This window comes from Lepidochelys kempii, chromosome 18 (assembly GCF_965140285.1).
Source record: "Lepidochelys kempii isolate rLepKem1 chromosome 18, rLepKem1.hap1, whole genome shotgun sequence".
Classification (NCBI taxonomy): Eukaryota; Metazoa; Chordata; order Testudines; family Cheloniidae; genus Lepidochelys; species Lepidochelys kempii.
The window spans coordinates 17,891,483-17,913,203 of record NC_136397.1 but is presented as its reverse complement, the minus strand read 5'-3'; the positions used below and the strand labels follow the sequence as shown (position 1 = coordinate 17,913,203).

The 21,721-nt window shown below is 44.4% G+C and overlaps 1 protein-coding gene across 2 annotated transcripts in view; it reads right to left on the bottom strand.

The window, feature by feature from the left end:
• LOC140899995 (ATPase family AAA domain-containing protein 3) overlaps nt 1–21,721 on the bottom strand; it is a 70,732-nt gene that overhangs the window by 47,178 nt on the left and 1,833 nt on the right. For both annotated transcript variants that reach the window (XM_073316409.2, XM_073316410.1), the window contains exons 3-7: nt 21,230–21,331; nt 20,263–20,322; nt 19,738–19,807; nt 17,096–17,261; nt 16,173–16,242 (exon numbers count right to left, since the gene is read on the bottom strand). In XM_073316409.2, coding sequence (XP_073172510.1) covers nt 16,173–16,242; nt 17,096–17,261; nt 19,738–19,807; nt 20,263–20,322; nt 21,230–21,331 — 468 coding nt within the window. The remainder of the gene's footprint in view (nt 1–16,172; nt 16,243–17,095; nt 17,262–19,737; nt 19,808–20,262; nt 20,323–21,229; nt 21,332–21,721) is intronic.

Below are 21,721 nucleotides of genomic sequence, written 5' to 3'. Positions count from 1 at the left end.
TACCCGCATGGCCCCACAGTATGCCAACATTTTTATGGCTGATTTAGAACAACACTTCCTCAGCTCTCGTCCCCTAAAGCCCCTACTCTACTTGCGCTATATTGATGACATCTTCATCATCTGGACCCATGGAAAAGAAGCCCTTGAGGAATTCCACCATGATTTCAACAATTTCCATCCCACCACCAACCTCAGCCTGGTCCAGTCCACACAAGAGATCCACTTCCTGGACACTACAGTGCTAATAAACAATGGTCACATAAACACCACCCTATACCGGAAACCTACTGACCGCTATTCCTACCTGCATGCCTCCAGCTTTCACCCTGACCACACCACACGATCCATCGTCTACAGCCAAGCTCTGCGATACAACCGCATTTGCTCCAACCCCTCAGACAGAGACAAACACCGACAAGATCTCTGTCAAGCTTTGTTACAACTACAATACCCACCTGCAGAAGTAAAGAAACAGATTGATAGAGCCAGAAGAGTTCCCAGAAGTTACCTACTACAGGACAGGCCTAACAAAGAAAATAACAGAACGCCACTAGCCATCACCTTCAGCCCCCAACTAAAACCCCTCCAACGCATTATTAAGGATCTACAACCTATCCTAAAGGATGACCCAACACTCTCACAAATCTTGGGAGACAGGCCAGTCCTTGCCTACAGACAGCCCCACAACCTGAAGCAAATATTCACCAACAACCACATACCACACAACAGAACCACTAACCCAGGAACTTATCCTTGCAACAAAGCCCGTTGCCAATTGTGCCCACATATCTATTCAGGGGACACCATCACAGGGCCTAATAACATCAGCCACACTATCAGAGGCTCGTTCACCTGCACATCCACCAATGTGATATATGCCATCATGTGCCAGCAATGCCCCTCTGCCATTTACATTGGTCAAACTGGACAGTCTCTACGTAAAAGAATAAATGGACACAAATCAGATGTCAAGAATTATAACATTCATAAACCAGTCAGAGAACACTTCAATCTCTCTGGTCACGCAATCACAGACATGAAGGTCGCTATCTTAAAACAAAAAAACTTCAAATCCAGACTCCAGCGAGAAACTGCTGAATTGGAATTCATTTGCAAATTGGATACTATTAATTTAGGCTTAAATAGAGACTTGGAGTGGCTAAGTCATTATGCAAGGTAGCCTGTTTCCTCTTGTTTTTTCCTACCCCCCCCCCCAAGATGTTCTGGTTTAACTTGGATTTAAACTTGAAGAGTGGTCAGTTTGGATGAGCTATTACCAGCAGGAGAGTGAGTTTGTGTGTGTATGGGGGTGGGGGGGATGTGAGAAAACCTGGATTTGTGCAGGAAATAGCCCAACTTGATTGTCATGCACATTGTGTAAAGAGTTGTCACTTTGGATGGGCTATCACCAGTAGGAGAGTGAATTTGTGTGGGGGGGTGGAGGGTGAGAAAACCTGGATTTGTGCTGGAAATGGCCCACCTGATGATCACTTTAGATAAGCTATTACCAGCAGGACAGTGGGGTGGGAGGAGGTATTGGTTCATATTCTCTGTGTATATATAAAGTCTGCTGCAGTTTCCACGATATGCATCTGATGAAGTGAGCTGTAGCTCACGAAAGCTTATGCTCTAATAAATTGGTTAGTCTCTAAGGTGCCACAAGTACTCCTTTTCTTTTTGCGAATACAGACTAACACGGCTGTTACTCTGAAACCTGTTAAGATGACCTAACTTTCAGGAAATGCTGATCATACAGTCTGAAAATCTGGCCCCTTTAAAATGCTTCAAGTTAGGCACCCAAAAATCAAAGCCACTTTTGAAAATCTTGACCCACATACACAAATCACTTCACCCACCACTGAAATGCAGCTACCTTGGGGTGGAACCATATATCAGAGCACAGTAACATGAAACAAAAGTGTAGGAGGTGAATAGTGTATCCAACCAAAACTGCACAGGAATTTTGGGAAGGCAGAAATATCCACCATCATACAACCACAAGACTAATAATTCTTCTGCACTCCTATAATTTCAGAGATGAACTTTTTCAAACCAAACCTGGTCAAACGAGTATTTCCCTTAGGGAAAGCTTTGCGTCCCAGCACTCTATAGCATTACTATACCACGGAGTGAGTTATTTTTAAGTCTCCTCTGTACAAGAATTTAACCGTGTGCTGTACTGGCGGCTCCTCATGCAGCCGAGAAACTACTTGTTGAGATGAAGATGCTAATACAAAGGTCTGAATTCTGCTTGCTACTGACGGCTAAGGGCATTTGTTTTCAGATGAATCTACACAAGCAATTCACCTGTCAAAATGCGGTCAGAGATAGCACAAAATATGATGGGAGATACCAACAATTCAGGAAAAAAGGGTGCAAAGAAAAAAGGCAAGGAGCTAGAAAGTTACATATTAGCTGCATGCCCTTCTTAGGGCTGCTCTGTTTAAAGCTTCCTTGCCAACAGGACCAGACTCCTCATCTCTATAGAACATATAAATCTGGGAGGTGCTAAAGTCCCTAGCTCACACCAGCTAGAACTTTTACACTAACTGGATTGTAAATGCCATGTAAGTAAAGAGCAACTTGAGGGTTTACAATCAATGGTGGCTCAGAGCCCTTTTGGTATCGCTGTTACTAATCAGACTATTAATGGCCTCTGAACAGAAAGGCTAATACAGAGGTGTTATAAAAACAAAGGGACAGAGTTAATCAGAGAGACGGTAAAAACAATGTCCTGACGTGGACAGGTGTGTTGTGTGCAGCATCCCTTTGGAGAGAACCATACAATTTTGTTTGGAGGCTGCTGAAGTAGACAAAGCGAGTGCCACCGAGGCAGGGGAGAGGGGGAACCTCATCTTGCCCTGTTCTCATTTTGGCCCAATGACCAGAGAATTTTTTAAGCCCAAAACATAAGCACTGCAGTTACCTGATTACATGGATTCATTCAGTGACCACCCTTTAGATTTTCACTCCAGTCCTATCACACTTAACATAGTACAGCTCCCAATACTAAACTGCAAGACGCACTCAGCTACTGCTATTACCGTTCAGAAGCACGGACCTACATCCACATTACCATGCAGTGCTGCATATCAGTGAGCTGCGATTACGCTTGCCACTAGAGCTGTTCAGTCTAATGACCCTTATAAACACAATCCATTATAAACACACTACAGTAAAACCATGCCAACTGAAGCAGTATTAGCATAGCATTCTGTACAGAATACTGAAACATTTTTTGGAAGGGCTACTGCATACATGAAGAGGGCTGAAAACCCAATACAGTACCACCTTCATTATCCAAATGCAATAGTGTGTGTGTGGAGGGAATCAAATTACCTAGGACAGCCGTTTCAGATAATCCAGACAATTTCCATTGTGATTAACTGACATTGGAAGGTCTTGGTATTACAGGGTTGTTTACCTACAACTCAAACACTGCTCTTATTTCAAAAAGGACAGGAAGCTCTAAACATTATTCCGAGCAGACTTCAAGTGTCTGTTCACTTTTCCATATCAAAGACTTTAAATGAAGAATATAGGGAGCCCTGCTACACTCCATTTATTTTTGGCATCTAAGAATTCTGGGGAAATGTGTCCAAGATGAACATTAGACCTGCTAGGGGTATTCACAGCAGCATTTTCTCTCTCGTGGCTCAGGGGCTTCTGCCCATTATAGTCTTATCAGGGCGTTTCTCAGGAGTACAGGGAAACGGGGATGGCTGGTCTGAGAGTGTTTCAGCAGAAGCATTACATCCAGAGAATCTCTGATTCAGGCTCCAGTACAGTGCCTCTGAGCTCTGTTTAACCAGCATCTGAAGGCTACCCTCATTCTCTCTGCAACAGTCAGATCAAGAATACTCCCCTTAGTTCTAGGCAGGAGACACATACTGTCTGCAAATATGGGGTGTGCTCTCTCTTCTACACTGAAAAGCTCAGGGATCTCAGCTCAACGCATAGGAATCTGTCAAGAGACCATTTCAAAGTCAGTGGAAGAAAGTTTACAGCTGTGGTTCATCAGGCAGGCTCCTCTGACAGCCCTAATATAACTGAAATCGCAATTTTCTCTGCACCAGATTCATTTGAGCCTCAGCAGCCCAGTCTGCTTAGGGCCCGATTCAAATTGGCTGCCTATTCTTGCTGGGAGACCCACTCGTTGACTTCAGTGGTAGTTTGGTTGCAATAAAAAAGGCTGAGGTGAGGTTGAGACCGAATAGAATGTAGTTCTACATTCAACCTACACAGACCCTTACTGGAATGGGGCCATTACAGCACCTACAGCCAGAAGGTGGGGGTGGTATAGGGAATAACTGTCCATGGTCATGAATGTGGAGAAAGTTAAAATTCTGCTTCTGCAGGCTACTCCCATATTTAATATTAAGCATCTGATTTAAAAGAACAGGCTTGGTAGAAGCAAGCATGAAAACAGGAGGGGGAATTTTTGCATGGTAACAGTTCAAATACATCCACTCCCACCTTCCCTGAAAAGGTCATGGAATCTGCAAACGTGATCAGCTGAAGCAGTGCATGGAATTGGAGAACGTGTCATCACAATGCATCAGGGATACAACCGTTTCAGAGAGCACAGCATCAAAACACAGACGTGTTACAACTAGACATGAGTAGATGGGGCTGAAGATACAGGTGGTGCAGGGACTCATAAGTGTCAGTATGGGGAACTGCACCAGAGGTGGGCTGTGATCTGCATTTTAAAAAGGAGCTAGTGAGTGGAAGATGAGGAGGGAACTGATATGATGGCAGCAAAGGCTCAGCCTCCAGCTGTAAACAGGGATTTGCAGAGACCAAGCCTGGCTGGAGGTGGGGGATGAACAGACCGGATCATGCACAGCAGACAGAAAACAGCCACTCAAAACCCAAGACTAGCTTCAAAACTGAAGCCACTTTGTAAATTATAATCACCCTGTTAAAAACTACAGCTCTCAGAAAGCACAGGACACAAAATATCCCCATCAATAAGTGAAGCAGAAAGCCCAGAGACTTCCCCTCAGGTTACAGCTGGTGTCCAGTTCAACAATCCTGAGGTTAACTTGTACTAAACCAAGCAACCCTGCAGGCAGCTACTTTGCACTAGCTGCCTGTCAGACAGAGTGAGGCACGCTGTCTTTCAGACAACATGAAGGACATTCTGGTACACTGCTAAGAATAATGCTTCAAAGGGGGATGGATTAGAACAGCAAGACTTCAAACACATCTTCAATGTGTATGGGCATGTCTCCTTGTTTCTAGAGATGGAAAGCACTTGATGGCTTCCAAAACCCTTTATTTAGGCCACGTTGTTTGGCATTCCCTTGCCACGTAAGCCCCAACAGTTGCTCTGCCCCCAAGTTCCATCTGCCAAGACACGTGCAGGATCTTCTCCCCGGAAAATCATATTCACTGTTAATTACAGCAAATGGAAATTCTGCCACATTGCACACTGAGTCTTTGGGCTGCCAATGCTGCGCCTTGAACAGGAATCGTTCCAAAGTATCTAAAGGTCGCCAATTTAAGAGTTAACGTTAAAGAACTCGCCACCAGATTATTATGATGAGACACTCCGATCACGTTTCAGGCCTCAAAGCCCTCTGCAAAGATGGCTACTGTCCCTCTTTCATGGAGATAAACCTTAATATGGAGTCAGTGGCCCAGTCAGAAATAGAAACCAGATCTCAGAGTTTCCTGATCTATGCAGTAGACAACACTGTGGGGTTGCATGTTGGATCTGCCTTTTTCCTTCTAAACTACTACAGAGCATTGCTGGTTAAAAGAGACCTTGAGGGCTGACTGCACTTCATCCTGTTGAGGTAGGTAAAGTGAGTGCCACGGGAGAGCGTGTACACGCCTGGACAGACAGTAACGGTCCCATGGCCCTTTTTGTAAGAGCTGGGGTTTGGCTCATTGTCCCTGGCCAGAATTCCCTTCCCCTTCCACAGTGAGATAGTATGCTGTGAACTAGGGGTTGCCACCTGCTAGGCATACAATCCGTGAAGTACTTTGGAGTGGAAGAGACTATGCAAGCAGAACATTAATCACCATCACATTGTGTATTTTAGGAACAGCTCACCTTAAGGCAAAAGGCACACAAACTAACAGCAATTTTTTTTTAAAAATGCATCAGAAGCAGAAAGCCTGCCAAATGGGCCACGGGAGGATTGAGGTGCTGAAGAAGCACTCGAGGAAAACAAGGCGGGAGGGAGAGCTCAGTGGTTTGAGCATTGGCCTGCTAAACCCAGGGTTGCGAGTTCATTCCTTGAGGGGGCCATTTAGGGATCTGGAGCAAAAATTGGGGATTGGTCCTGCTTTGAGGAGGGGGTGGGACTAGATGACCTCCTGAGGTCCCTTCCAGCCCTGATAGTCTATGATTCTAAGGCTGCTGCAGAAAAGCTAAATGAATTCTTTGCATCAGTCTTCACTGCAGAGGATGAGGGAAGATACCCACAACTGATCCATTCTCTTTAGGTGACAAATCTGAGGAACTGTTCCAGATTGAGGTATTAACACAGGAGGATTTGGGCTAAAATGAACAGCAATAAGTCACCAGGACCAGATGGTGTCCACCCAAGACTTCTGAAGGAACTGAGAATGAAATTGCAGAACTATTAACTGAAATACATAACCTATCGCTTAAATCAGACTCTGTACCAGATGGTTGGCAGATAGTTAATGTAACACTGAATTTTAAAAAAGGCTCCAGAGGCAATCCTGGCAATTACAAGCCAGTTAGCCTAACTTCAGTACCAAGCAAACTGGTTAAAACTATAGTTAAGAAGAGAATTATCAGACACATAGTTGAACACAATATGTTGGGGAAGAGTCAACATGACTTTTGTAGAGGGAAATAATGCATTAACTATCTGTCAGAATTCTTGAGGATGTCAAAAAAGATGTGGACAAGGGTGATCCAGTGGATACAGTGTACTTAGACTTTAATAAAGACTGACAACATCCCTCCCCAAAGGCTCTTATGCAGAGTAAGCAGTCATGGGATAAGAGGGAATGTCCTCTCATGGATCAGCAACTGGTTAAAAGATAGGAAACAAAGGGTAAGAACAAACTGTCAGTTTTCACAATGGAGAGAGGTAAATAGCAGGGTCCGTAAAGGATATGTACTGGACCAGTGCTATTCAACATATTCATAAATGATCTGGAAAAGGGGTAAACAGTGATGCGGCAAAGTTTGCAGATGATGCAAAATTACTCAAGACAGTTAAGTCCAATGCTGATGACGAAGAGCTAAAAAAGGACCTCCCAAAACTGGGTGACAGGGCAACAAAATGGCAGATGAAATTCAGTGCTGATAAGTGCTAAGTAATGCATGCTGGAAAACAATCAAAACTATACATACAAAATGGGGTCTAAATTAGCTGTTACCACTCAAAGATTTTGGATTCATCATGGATAGTTCTCTGAAAACTTCTGCTCAACACACAGTGGCAGACAAAAAGCTAACAATGTTAAGAACTATTAGGAAAGGGATAGAAAATAAGACAGAAAATATCATAATGCCATTATATAAATCCATGGTACACCCATACCTGGACTACTGCACACAGTTCTGGTTGCCCCATCTCTGAAAAGATGTTAGAATTGGAAAAATTACAGAAAAGGGGCAACAAAAATGGTTTAGGGCTATGGAGCAACTTCCATATGAGAAGAGATTACAAAGCCTGGGATTGTTTACCTTAGAAAAGAGACGACTAAGGGAGGATATGACAGAGGTCTACAAAATTGTGAATGGTGTAGAAAAAGTGAATAAGGAAGTGGTATTTACCCCTTCACATAACACACGAACCAGGGGTCACCCACTGAAATTAACAGGCAGCAGGTTTAAAACATAAGGAAGTACTTCTTCACACAACGCACAGTCAACCATGGAACTCATTACCAGGGGATGTTGTGCAGGCCAGAAGTATAACTGGGTTCAAAAAAGAATTAAATAAGTTCATGGAGGATAGGTTCATCAATGGCTATTAGCCACAACGGTCAGGGATGCAACTCTATGCTCTGGTTGTCCCTAAACCTCTGACTGCCAGAAGCTGGGACTGGATGACAGGGTATGGATCACTGAATAAATTGCCCTGTTCTGTTCATTCCCTCTGAACCATCTGGCACTGGCCGCTACTGGAAGACTAGATATTGGGCTAGATGGAACACTGGCCATACTGGGTCAGACCATTCTAATGTTCTTAAAAGGTTACTGCTTTAACTTTGAAAAGGAAGGTGTTTGGAGAATAGGCAGGCGGAAAAGGGCAGTTCTGCAAAACACACCAGAAAAGAAGAAACTTAAGCTCTATGCCCCAGAACCCAACAGCACAATTAGTTTACAGAGTAATTAGCTTAACGTTTAATTTACAGCCAGATGCTGGTGATTCAAACCAAAGCAGCTCCAGCTAGAGGAAAAAAAAGCAGGATGCAGCAATTGCTTTTAGAGCCAGCAAACACACTACTTCTCTCAAAGAGAACGACAAGGTCAAACCAAGGGCTCAAGGGCAAACAGAATATGAACACCATTTAATTTTACTCACTTTAAGTGTGCGGTAACAGGCCTGGAGGGCTCAAAATAACGTCAGATTCATAAAATAGCAGGAAGACCTCAGCATTCAATTTATCTCAATTTATAGAGGTGTTGGAAGGAATCCACAAGGGAAGGCAAAAAACCTGTTGCCTTTTTCAGCAAGCCCTCTGTAAAGATACTCCACCCACAACCAATACCTAGACCATAACATGGGACCTCGGGCACAGATCATCTGCTTTGAAACATGGCAATTAATATTAGTGTATCACAGAACTGGGTTAAGTCACTATTATAGGCTGCAAAAATTAAAAGAAGACCTGCCAGAGAGATATCAGACTTGAATTTCACTATTACACACCTGCAATATAAGATATGCACCACCACAGCTTTGGGATGGACAGATAAAATAAAAAAAACGAAACCCACAAAAAACTCAAAACATTAGTCCAGGCTCCCACATTCCCACTCACTAACCCAACCCCTCCAATTCTATTCAGGTTCTTGTAATGTCTCTGTAACCATGGTATCCAAATGCTTCACAAAGGCCTGAGTAAGTGACAACCCAGAAACAAGCGTCTTGCTCTCTTGGACCTGCAGGGAAAGTGAATTCCAGAACAGAGATCCTCTCTGACAATACCCTGCATCAATCAGCTGAGTAGAAACATTGGGATTGCACATAAGGAGGGGCCAGGTAGCCAGTAGGCCTGAGAACATAGGGTTAGGTCAGGGAAACCAAGATAGAAGATGGGAGAGAGAATTAACCTAACCCACCCCGACTCCCCAAATCCTGCTCCCATAAATTTCCAAGTGGCAGAAAATACAGGTGTGAGTGCTTGAGAGGAAATACAAAGTTTAGCTTAAAACTCCAAGTTCACAACATAAGAGCTTGTTATTTTGTACAAAGGCTGTAACAAAGCAGAGGTATCTGGATCAGGAATTTGTGGAGCTGAAAGCACCAGACAGTAAGTTTAAAAATGATCTGCAGGTTCCAGATGCCCCAGGTACAGCCTACTTTCTACAAAGGGATTCACTCAAAGCAGGTCTCCCTTTCACTGGGGTGGCCGTGCAATGTCCCCTTTGTACCAGCCCACGCAGGAGCCTCTATGTATAAAACCGGAGGGAGGAACAGAGGTGGAAATGGCTTTCAAGCAAGGTGTCCATTTTAACAAGCTGGGCTACTAAAAATATCTTCTCAAAATTACAAATCGGGATGTGTTGCTCAGTTTGTAACATTCTAAAGAGGAAACTTCATGGCAACAGGAACAGGCTGCCCTGCATTCATGCTGTGTAAATGGCACAGTGCAGCTTTAAGCCACAATTTATTCTAGCAAATGCAACGGGGCTTCAAGCGCTTGACAGGCTTGCGGCTCTGTGATGGAAAGGAAAATATGGCCTCAAAAAAGTTTCTGTAAAAATTCATTCAAAAGGTCGTAACAAATGTTAAGTAGGAATTTCTTCAACAGGTGACTCCACCGATTTTGTTTCAAGGTCAACTTTAGCATGAGCAAAATCCTTAGCATCAATAAACATACACAGGACCACACAGGGGTTTGGGGGAGTGGGACGGGCGGAGGGCTGAGAGGGGCTCTGAACAGAAGAGTCTGGGGGCTCGAGTCCTTCCAGACTCCTCCACCAGTTCCCACATAAATGGAAGGTGTCCCCTATACATATCACCCAATGGCTTTGTGCTAAAGCTGCGCTATTAACACTACTGTATGCTGCCACCAGGACTTCCAGGGAGAAAGTAAAATGGTTGAGCATCATTCTGCTTAACTGTATCGGAGAAAAAGCAGGGATTCCTGACCCAGCCCTGACACTGCATTTACTAAAGTGACAGCAAGACCAGTACACAGCAGTAAGATGGGAAGCTTACAGTCTCTGTTATTGTAATGGAAACAAGAAAATCTTCAGAGATGGTTAAGCCTTGACTTGCTTCCAGGCTTTGGGACTGAGCACATGGGGTCCTCTCCAGCGACCTCTCTGGACAGTTTAGGAGTGGCCGCAATGAGAGCCCCACCCAGTCATCTTCAGCTAGAGGAATGGTGGCAGACACACAAGATCTTGACAGCAAGCAGGGGGAATAAGGAGTGTAAGGGAAGCAGGACATCAGAGCTCGGAGGGAGAACGTAGAACATCTCGCAGCGGCCTTAAAAAGCTGTAGCTGAAAATAGCAAATTACAATCAGCTTTCGTGCTGCATCTCCTGTTATTCCCAGAGTCCCTAAGAGTCCCTAGAGGGCAGAGCCTACTAGAAACTAGAAGGGAGGCAGTATCTTCATCCAGCATCCTACCTGCTCCTGAGCTAGCGAGTAGCTAGGCAGGAAAGTGGGTTACCAATGTCTTTTCAGTTCATTATGGAACTAGGTCAGTGACTCGACTCGCTCCATGTGGCCACTGGATACAGTAAGAATTCACTAACCCAGAAAACTTGCACTTTGGAGCAGGGGGAAGGAATGTAGAGCCCTTGCCCCTGGAACTCAGTGCTACAGAGCCAGAGTTCAATGACCATTAGTGTATGTCTACCAGTTAGAGAGCACATAGAGATCATGGCAAGTACCACACTGCCGCTCCACCATGACCTAAAACAGGGGGGTCTCAGCCTTTCTTTCTAAGCACCCCCCTCCCCACAACATGCTATAAAAACTCCTGTGCCACAATAACTGGTTTTCTGTATATAAAAGCCAGGGCCAATGTTAAGGGGTAGCAAGCAGGGCAACTGCCTGGGGCCCCAGGCCACAAAGCTACATTGCTCAGGCTTCAGCCCCGGGTGGTGGGGCTCAGGGTCCTAGACTTCAGCCCCATGTGGCGGGGCTTCAGCCTTCTGCCCTAGGCCCCAGTGAGTCTAGTGCTTGCCCTGCTTGGCGGCCCCCCTGAAGCCTGCTCGCAGACCCTCAGGGGGCCCTGGTTGAGAACCACTGACCTAAAACACTCCCATTGACACTGACTAAAATCAAGTACACCCTTCTGGTCTCACACCACAGGCCTTCTTGTGGAAGATAAGGATATTTGCAGAAGATGGTCTGAAACCTGGGCCGAGATACCAAACAAAAATCGAATTGACAACCCAACTGTGCAAGTGTCGGGCTTCTCCTCCCCGCAGAGCATATGGACAACTCTAAACTGTATCCACACCTGACGTGGAGGATGCGCATACTTACTCCATAGATGGAAAGCGAGGAAATCGCCCAACTGTGACTGTGGAATGGTGCCAACTTTTGGACACATCACGGATGACTGCCCAATCCATGCTCATCCTGGAGGTGTCGTGGCTAGCCACATGGCTACCCCCTCTGCTCTGGGATGGATAAGAGACCTCAAGATGCCATTGCTTTCACTGTTCCACTCTTGCCATAGGAAAGAAGAAGGGTATGTCTACACTGCATGTGAAGGTCTGACAGTAGCACGGGCAGGCATGCCCATCTAGCAAGCACTGGTAACAACAGCAGTGTAGATGTGGCAGCATGGGCTTCAACATGGGCCAGCAAGCCAAGTATGTACCCAGGATCCCCGCTGACTTGGGAAGCTGGGAACGAGCGACTGGGGATGGATCACTTGACAATTCCCTGTTCTGTTCATTCCCTCGGGGGCATCTGGCACTGGCCACTGGCGGAAGACAGGATACTGGGCTAGATAGATCTTTGGTCTGACCCAGTAGGGCCGTTCTTATGTTGTACGCTGGTTGTCCATACCGCCCCATCTATGCGGCTATTGTTACCTGTGCTAGCTAGATAAAGAGGACAAAGTAGAGGAGAGTGGAGGCCTGACAGGCTGGGTAAGCAAGAATGTTTGATGGACAGCTGTCCTATCTAACGGGTGAGTTAACATAAAATTGTACCTCTGCCTAAAGCAGAACACTAGTATAGTTTATACATCAGTATTCCTTATAAATATGCATCACATTTTGAAAACAGGAAAAAAACACAGGTAAACATACAACAGCAAGTTTTCAGCCAAACCTAATAGGGCCTCAGTAGCTGGACCTCAGATACAGCATCTAAATGCTGGTATCTTACAGACCTTAGCTAATACAAAGCAATATGCATTAGACAAGATGCTGGGTAAGGGAAAAGGGTCCAATGTGAGCTTTTCACAGCATTCACAAGGCATTTAAATGCACAAACCAGGCTTAAAGCAGTGTTTGGGTAAGTTAGAGCCAAAATCCTAAGAGTAAAGGGGTTTTGTGATTGTGCTTTAATATTAACTGTTCACACAATTTTTAAAGATTTCAGTGAAAAACTATTTTTCTGGATTTAACCACCCCCCCGGATGGTGATGTAACCCCAAGCGTGACAACTTGGTGCTAGTGTAGGAGTCAGAGAGAGACACTGACCTCTCTCATCTTACAGTGCAAACCGAGTAAAATGCAAAGAGTAAACAGAACCAATGGCTGCTGATTAATTCAGCTTCTAAAATTATTTCTGCTTTGACAAACTAATTGTCACCATAGCAAACGGCATCTTACAAGACTGTTAGTCTGAAAGGGTCCTTTTAATGCTAATGCCAACAAACTTGGCAAAGGAACTCTGCTAAATGCTTCAGGACTGAGCCCACTGAAGTAAACAGGAATCTTTCCATCAATTTCAAGTGTCTTTAGACCAGCTCCTAGCAGTTTTTCTTGAAACTGCAGAAACTGCAAGCTCATTTAGTGAAGCTACTATGTATATCAGGCATGCTGCAATATTTAGGCACACCAGAAAAAGTAAGCAACATTAACTTGGGATTTATTTTGTGTGTAAATTACCTCTGCATGGCAGGCATAAGGGTAATATTAATAGGAAAACGCCTCCACCTAGTCATTCATTTGAGCAGATACACTGAGGACTTAGTCTCAGTGTCCTTGGGAACTTTAGCATGCAGATTCCTTACACAATAAGCTGCACAATGTAGGTTTCATGCATGCAACATCAAGGGCTCAATCCTGCTTTCTGGTGCACTGCATACAGCAGCACTGCTCTTGAAAGTTCAACTATTGTGTAAATCGCAGATGACTTTCCAAGATAAGCAGCAGCAATGTGTGTCATACAACCAGGCAGGAATGAACCCAACCTGCTTGGTAAAATTTCTCTGCAGAAACATACAGCTTCTTAAACATTTCTCTGCAGATTTGCAGCCCAGGGTCTAAAGAGGGTGTCTGCGGTGCCATGTAGTGTTAGACGGAAATACACCAATACACAGAAAACTGCTGAGATGACCAGAGTATCACGCATGTCCTTACGTTTCCAGCATGACTCAAGTGCTAGATCAAAAAAAGCCTCAAGTGTTGCTTTTATTTTTAAAATTAAAGAACATCTGAAACTGTTCAATCCTAGGGCAAAGATTTAAAGAAAAAAGTTCATCCCCTGGCTGAGAGTTCATTACCAATTTTAAACCTAGAGCTTTTCTCCTCCCAACAGCAAATTAATAAAGCCACTGCAATTAGACTACACTACAATGGAAACCGTGACACTTCACTATTGTTCTGCCAACAGCACTGCTGTCATAAAGCTACTTATGAGTAAACATTACTGCATTTAGGTGGTTCTCTACCATTGTCAGTAATGCCACCTAGTGTTACAAATGTATAACTAGGCCTATGTATTGTAGGGACTGAAGTAACGTGCAATAGCCGCTGTGCTGCCAGCAGACTAGACTGGGAAAATAAAAATCAAATGTCTCTTTTGTTAAGCTTTTCCCCCTCTAAATTAAGTTTTTCTGATTCGCCTTTGGCAAATCAAAGCGGGTGCTTACAGCCTAACATTAGAACTTTCTTCTGCCCCAGCGAACGGTTGCAGATGACAGCAACATGTTCAGATCCAATCAAGTTGCTGTAGCAACGAAATGCTGATTATCCAAATCTGTTCAGAAAGCCTCCAAAACCTGGTTGCACACTTCACCGTGTAAATTCTATCCTCAAGCTCTTGCTCAAGAGTCTGGATTGCTAGATACCAAGTGCACACATAAGGTGCAAGAATGCAAACAGGTGGAAGCCCTGGTCTCACTAGTGTCTAAGGGAGCAGAGTTCCTGCTGATTTCTTTTGGTGCCTGTACTGCGTTATAATTCACCTGAGTCTTGCTGGATATACAGTGTGGTTTAATAGAAGAGTTTGTTTTTCAGAATCAAAAATACATTGTGAGGAAAAGCCAAAAAATCCTCAATTGTAAAAGCCAAGGCTTCCCATAGTATGCTCCAGTGAGTGTTAGACACATACCCAACTGGGTCTGTGGGTCCTGATCCAAAGACTCAAGTAGGTTTTTGAATTAGACCACTATTCAGTTTCACACTGCACCTGGCTTTATAAAACCAACAGGCAGAGGTGAGAAGCAGGCAGAACAAACCTAGAGGGCAGTGCAAAATTACGTATTTTTTCATAAGAGGAAGTTGGTAAAAATAGTGGAACCAAGATAAGGAGAAGAGAGAAAGTTTAACCGTTAGCAGGTGTTTGACGGCATAATTTGTATTTATACTGTACAATGCACAGGAAGGAAACCCTTCTTAATAAACTGCTTAGTTACCCAGAAAGCTTCTCACGACGCTCACCCGCAGCTCAAATGGTAAGACCCACTGCGCCTCTAGTGATCAATGCTTGGCATATTATATATATATGCTGATTACCCCTCCAAAGTGCTATATGAACCTCAGTTAAGGGGAAGAAAATGAATCTGAACACAGATCTGGTTGAAAGAGGAACAGTGTCCCAAGGGAAGAGGAGGAAGCCCTGTTGTTCAAGTCATTGACAGCCAGAAAAGGGCAGTTTTCCCGCTCTGTCATCTTAGTTTTCCAGGCTAGACCTGGCCTATATTTTGAACATTAAAAAACAAACAGAAACTCCCTTCACTCCAAAACCCCCTTTTGGAGCTTTGTTGTCCAGCCTAGAGTAAAGAGGGCATAAGCTCAACTTGTTCCCCCTCTTTGCAAGTACACCTTAATGCATTTATGATACTCTTTCCATCCCACCCCGAAGAGTCACTTCCAATTTTGTTACAGTGCCACCGACAAGACACCAAGACAGGCTCTTCTCTTTCCTAAATATGAGAACCGAACAGGAAGAATGCACTGGAGTTCTTAATCAACACTATTAAATGAATTGCAATGTTCGGCCAAACAAAATAAAAGGAGCAAAATAAGTAGAGATCTGTGATTCCAGTGAGGGTTGTGTATTTACTGAAAGATGGAACTGTCAGTGTTTACTACTGATGAAAAAGCTAACAAAAAAGTCACTGTAATCTAGTCAATTTCAGAAAGTGAGTTAGTAATATCAGACGTTCTACTTGTCCTTGTGACACTCTTGTCAGCTTCTTGGTTTAAAGACAGTCTCATTTTTAAAATAATTTATCCTCTCTGCTGTTGCTGGATGAAAGACCCACAAAAAACCAACGGGCAGGGGAAACTAAATACAGGAGAAACAGTGAAACAGAGTACATAAAATGCTGTAACATGCACAAAGTAAATGGGAGAAGTTTTCATTTTTGTCTACTCTTGTAATAATTATAACCTTGCATGTTAATTGGAGGCAGACTTAAGTATGCTTTTGAGTTGATGGTGTCTATCTCGGATAGTCAGCTCTTAGTTTCTAACCCAGAATTTTTAACATTACCAGGGACAAGGAGAAAAAAAATACAAAATCAGGTTCGCAAATAACTGTTGTCTATCTTCCAAAAGATATATGTCCACAGCTTACCGTGGCTGTAACTTTATCCCAGTCTGTTACAAAGGCACGAAATCCTTCTCCAAACAATGTACCCGCTGTCCTGTGGAAAGAGAGCAGCAGTGTAAGCAGAGACTTTGGAGTAGAGGCAGGAAAGGGGGAAGGATTTTAAGTTTGAAGGACAGAATTGCAAGCAGCTTACAAGATTACTCCAGTTTCCCTGATGACTTTCTTCAGAACCAGTCAAAGCTAACAGAGCTCACCCAGGAACCCAAACATACAGGGCAAATATACTTATAATCGTCTGGTGTATATGGGATTAAATCCAGAAGAGCTTCTGGACCAAAGCTAATATGTTTATTTTTTACTCACTTCATTAGAGTTGAATGATAATAAAATTTCATGGTTACTTAGCCATTCTAGATACCTTCCAGCCAAGAATCCTAAAGGACTTCATAACAGTCAATGAATTAAAGCTGACAATACCCTTGTGAGGTAGGTAAATTTTACGTTTGTTTTGTAGGTGGGGAAACTGTCTCAGAGATTAAGGGTGAAACCTCCTTTCACTGGAGCCAATGAGATGGTTGCCAAAGATTTTCACAGAGCGAGGATTTCCCCCAAAAATGATCAGGTTAAGGTCACATGGTCTGTTAGAGAACTCAGACTAGAATGCAAGTATCCTGGCACCCAAAACATGACTAACCACTAGACAATAGTTCTCCCTTCCACTACACTATCCACCCTAATCACACCTAGAGATAGGGAAACAGCAGTTTTTAATACACTACCTTGGGGCAGAAAATGAAGGAACACCAGCAATAACAATCTTTCCCTTTAAACTTGTGCCAAAAAAACAAACCCAACCAAACTCCAAGGTTTTTTATACAGCCCATTTGATGGGGGTGGTGTGAGGCAGTAGCAAGGTGACCAACTCCCCTCAGCTGGTTTGCACGTACTTGAGGGAATCTAACACCGTCTGGCGATGCTCAGCAGCTTTCAGGCGGATCTGCTCCCGAATGAGATCTGCGTTCTCACGCTCAGCCTTTGCGCGGGCTCGCACTTCCGCTTCAATACGCAGCATCTCATTCTTGTGCCGCAGCTCCATCTCCCGCTCCACAGTGGCTTTAAAAGAAACAAGGGGGTGGGATTTTACTCTGGGCTTTATCCCAAAACCCAGCTTTTGGGAGAGGGGTAAATATTATCAGCTTTGCTACATGTCAGATGCGTGTGACCTGACAACAGATTTCAGTGACCACCAGCCTGCCCACAAAAGGAAGCAAGTCAATACAACAGCATGAAAGCTAAGTCTAGGAATCTTCCCTCTAAGAACAAGGAGATGGTCATCTCTGTAATATTTAGGCAGGAGTGCACCAAGAATTATTATTGCATTCTGGGAACACGTTACCAAGAGAATACACTGAATACATTTGTTCAGAGAAGAGCAACAAAAATAATCAGGGTGAGTGTGACATCAGAGAAAAGAATAAGAAAACTGAATACAGACTGGTAGAGATTGGCTGTGCAAGGTCAAGGGGGAGATGGTAACAAACCTAAGAATGTACACGCCCAGGATGTGCAACTAGGAGTAATGGGATGAAAGTGAAAGGTCAATGTAGGCGGAGTTAAAGGAAAAACATCCCCCAGGAGTGAAATCTACTAGACTACGAACAGGATTGGTAGAACTCCATTTTTATTTTTTTCCAATTCCAAAATTCTATATTCATTTTTATTTTTAATAATCAATTTTTAATTATTGCTAGTTGCTGGAAATTAAGGGTTGTAGGGCTGAGGGTTTTTTAGGGCAGCGCTGACAGCGAGGCTGCAGAGGCTCCATGCACAGTAGAGAAGCCCAAGACACCCAGGCACAAGGTGCAGGAAGGCTGTGGTCCTGCAAGGGTGGAGCGGAGACCCCAGCCAGGACTCTGAGGACGACAAGCCCTGCTCGCAGGGGGAGGCCACCATGGTGCTGAATGGCTCTGTCCCCAGCTGCTGTCATAGGAGTGAGGACACAGCCAGTGCCAGTGGTGCTGCAGAGGGATCTCTGACCTGCTGCAGGGCCACTGACATCCAATCCCTGCAGGCGCCCGGGGGAGGCTGCACTCCCAACAACTGTCACCAATTGATATTTTTTCGTTGATTTCAGCGTGCCAGCTGAAATTTATATGCCAACAGTTATCAATTTAAATCAAATCCCGCCAAGCCTAACTATGGAACAATCTCCCAACAAGGCCCAGCATTTGAAATACTTAAAATTAGAGACAAACACTAGAGGATGCATTAGAGGGGACAGTACTGTGCTGGACTGCAGCAGAAGGAACTGGATGACTTCACAGATCTTTTCCACTTCTAATTTCTACGTGCCTACAGAAAAAGCCAGGTCACAAACAAGACAGGCTAACAAGATACTTAAAATCGACACTGGATTTCAAGTGTTAATGCTCTAGAGAAGTCCTAGCCAAACACCCGATTGATTCTAATGGTTCCTGATAAAATCCTGAGGGCAGGAAATGCAGGAGTGCTGCATTACCTACAGTATTACTAGACCAAGAAAGGTTGGTGTATTGCAGTGTTCAGCCACTGGAAGCCACACTCGAGTACTTTTATTTAAACAAAGGCTCTCTATAGAAGTTTAGCCTCTCCCAGAAATGAGCTACAGGCACCAGCAACTCCAAGAGATCTACAAGAATACACAGTAAACTGGGGTTTAAATCTACCCTGCACTGTCTGTCTGTGTGGACGCTGCCCACATGCCCTAACAGTTCCATAATGCACTTTGATCTACTCTGCTTTGGAACAGAGTAGATCAAAGTGTACGAGGGAACTGTTAATGTGTGTCAGCAGGGTCCACAAGGACAGTTAGATTCACATCCTGGCTTGCCGTGAACTAAATGTTCTTGTAGACCAGGGGTGGGCAAACTACAGTGCGGGGGCCACATCTGGCCCTCGAGCTCCAGCCAGGGGGCGGGGTCTGGGGCTTGCCCCACTCTGCATGGCTCCTGGAAGCAGCAGCATGTCCCCGCTCTGGCTCCTATGCGTAGGGGCAGCCAGGGGGCTCCGCACATGGCCAATGGGAGCTGAAGGGGCAGTGCCTGCAGACAGAACAGCAAACAGAACCGCCTGGCCATGCCTCCATGTAGGAGTCGGAGGGGAGACATTGCGCTGCTTCTCCGAGTTGCTTGAGGTAAGTGCCGCCCAGAGCCTGCACTCCTGACCCCCCTCCTGCGCGCCAACCCCCTGCCCAGATTCCCCCTCCCGCCCTCCGAACCCCTCGGTCCCAGCCTGGAGTACCTCCCACACCTTGAACTCCTCATTTCTGGCCCCACTCCAGAGCCCACACCCCAACCCCTAGTTGTGAGCATTCATGGCCTGCCATACAACTTCCATATCCAGATGTGGCCCTTGAGCCAAAAAGTTTGCCCCCCGGTGCAGACAAACCCTAAAACCAGCTGTGATTTAGCTGCTGCTTGCAGATCCTGCATTATGAGCCCTCTAATAGCCTACCAGTCAGTATGTACTAGTACTCCAAATACAGTTCAGAGGTTGCTCTGAATAGCCACTTAATCCCCAACCAAAAGGCGAAACTGAAATATGACATTACCTCGCCTCATTGCTTCCTGCTTCTGCACAGATTCCTCCTGCTTCCTCAAGTTCTCTTCATTAAGGAGTTGCTAAGAAGAAGAGATCACATCAGAAGATGAATTAGGTTGGGAGAAAAGGCAAAACAGGAAGATGGAAAACTGTAGTTTTCACACACACTAGCTGTTTTAAGATCGCCAATCAACCTAATACACATGCAGACCTAAACATTACAAATGCTCTGGAAAAAAAAAATACTTAAGAATTAAATATGTTCTTCCTCCCAAAACCCACAATCTCATGTTCTCCCAGCTACTTCTTGCACCTTTGTCCTATTTGCTGTCAGTTGCTTTTGCATCAGACCTGCTAGGCTTGGAATGTAGTAACCCTGAGGCTGTGCAAAAAAATCTAAGCTCTCCCATCACAGTGGTGCATAGCATCAGTCACTGGGTTATGAGGGTGGAGCATAATTTAGCATCATTGCTCCTAGTGAAGTTAACACAGATTGGCTAAGCTCTCAGCAGTTTTAGAAGATGGAACATCTTACCTGTTGTCGCAGCTGCTCTTCATAGCGCTGTCTTGCCAGTTTGTCCTGATATTGGGCCCTCTTCAAAAAGAAAAGAGGAAATGCAATAAAAACCCTGCTCTAATCAGCAAACAAGACTTGAGTATAAGAAGCAAAAGAGATCAGCATTTGAAATAGAACACTGTCAATGTGTTAGACAATCAGTCCTAGACCAGTGCCAAAAAAGCTCTGCTGGCTGAAGATGTAGGGCAGAAGGGGTTGATACATATAAAATTAGGGCTCGTGACAAATGGCAAGGATGTTGAACCTTAAAAACCAGTTTGTCAGCAATAAGAATGAAAGCTGAACTGCATTTCCCCAATTTTAGCATTACTGTCCCAAGAGCTGTTAGACCCCACTGATACACCCCATCAAAAAGCTGCTCAAAAGCCAGCTCATAAAAAGAAAAATAGTTTGTCAAATTCTGGGTTAAGATGGTAATTTCCTGAGATCTCTTTCCAAAGGGTTAGATTCCAGAAGACTTAAGAGAAACAGGGAAAATTAGAGGCAATCTGAGATTGCACTCCAAGTAATTTAGGATGCATTTCATTGTCTAGCCAACAGATATGCTGGGTAAGCCAGTAGTTTTCAATTTTTTTCATATCATGACTAATACCTGCAAGCAAGGATGCATCCTAAAATGTTTTACACCAATTCCCTGCAGCACTTAAAGACAATTCAAAGGCAGAGCCAAGGAACTGGTCCAATTTACTGGATTCTTCAGGGTGTCTTAGGGTCTGTTACAAGCAGCTATGCAAACCAGTGTCAACGGAACACCAGAGCTGGGGAATGAGGCAGATTCAACTGGGCATGACCTCCCCTTAGGGACCGCAACCCCCAGGTGGAGAATAGCTGGTGTAACTGAATAAGCCTCTCATGGTGTGTTTCCCATTCCAGCCAGCACAACAAGCCAGCCATCATGTCTGCTAGTTTCCCCAAGTTTCCTTACCGCTTGATGCTGTCTGGTTTCTTCACTTAGTGTCTTTCTTCTCTCATCTGCTTGTACCCGGATCTGTTCGTTCTTCAGCTGTTCAATGGCTGCCTCGTATTCCTATGAGAAATGGGCCAGCATACGTCAGCTTAACACAAAAGCCTCCAGAGGGCTACAAATGATAATCATATTCTTCAAAATAGGTTTCTAATAGGTTTCGGTTCCTCAGCGGGGTAATGCAATTCTTAAGACCAGGAATCATAGCTGATTTTGTGTTTTGCAAAGTGCCACGTACACTTACCGTGCTATATTAGAGGCTCAGACACCATAAATTAGGTACTGGGAAAAGAAACAAATGTATTGCCGTTGTGGACAAAGGATATTCTGGGAGCTACAATACCAATACGAACCACAAAATATCACAAGTTCTTAGCACAGACATAAACCCTGTAAAAGAGCAGAAATTAGTCCGGCTGCAATGCTGCATTTCCAGACTCTCTTTTTTATAAA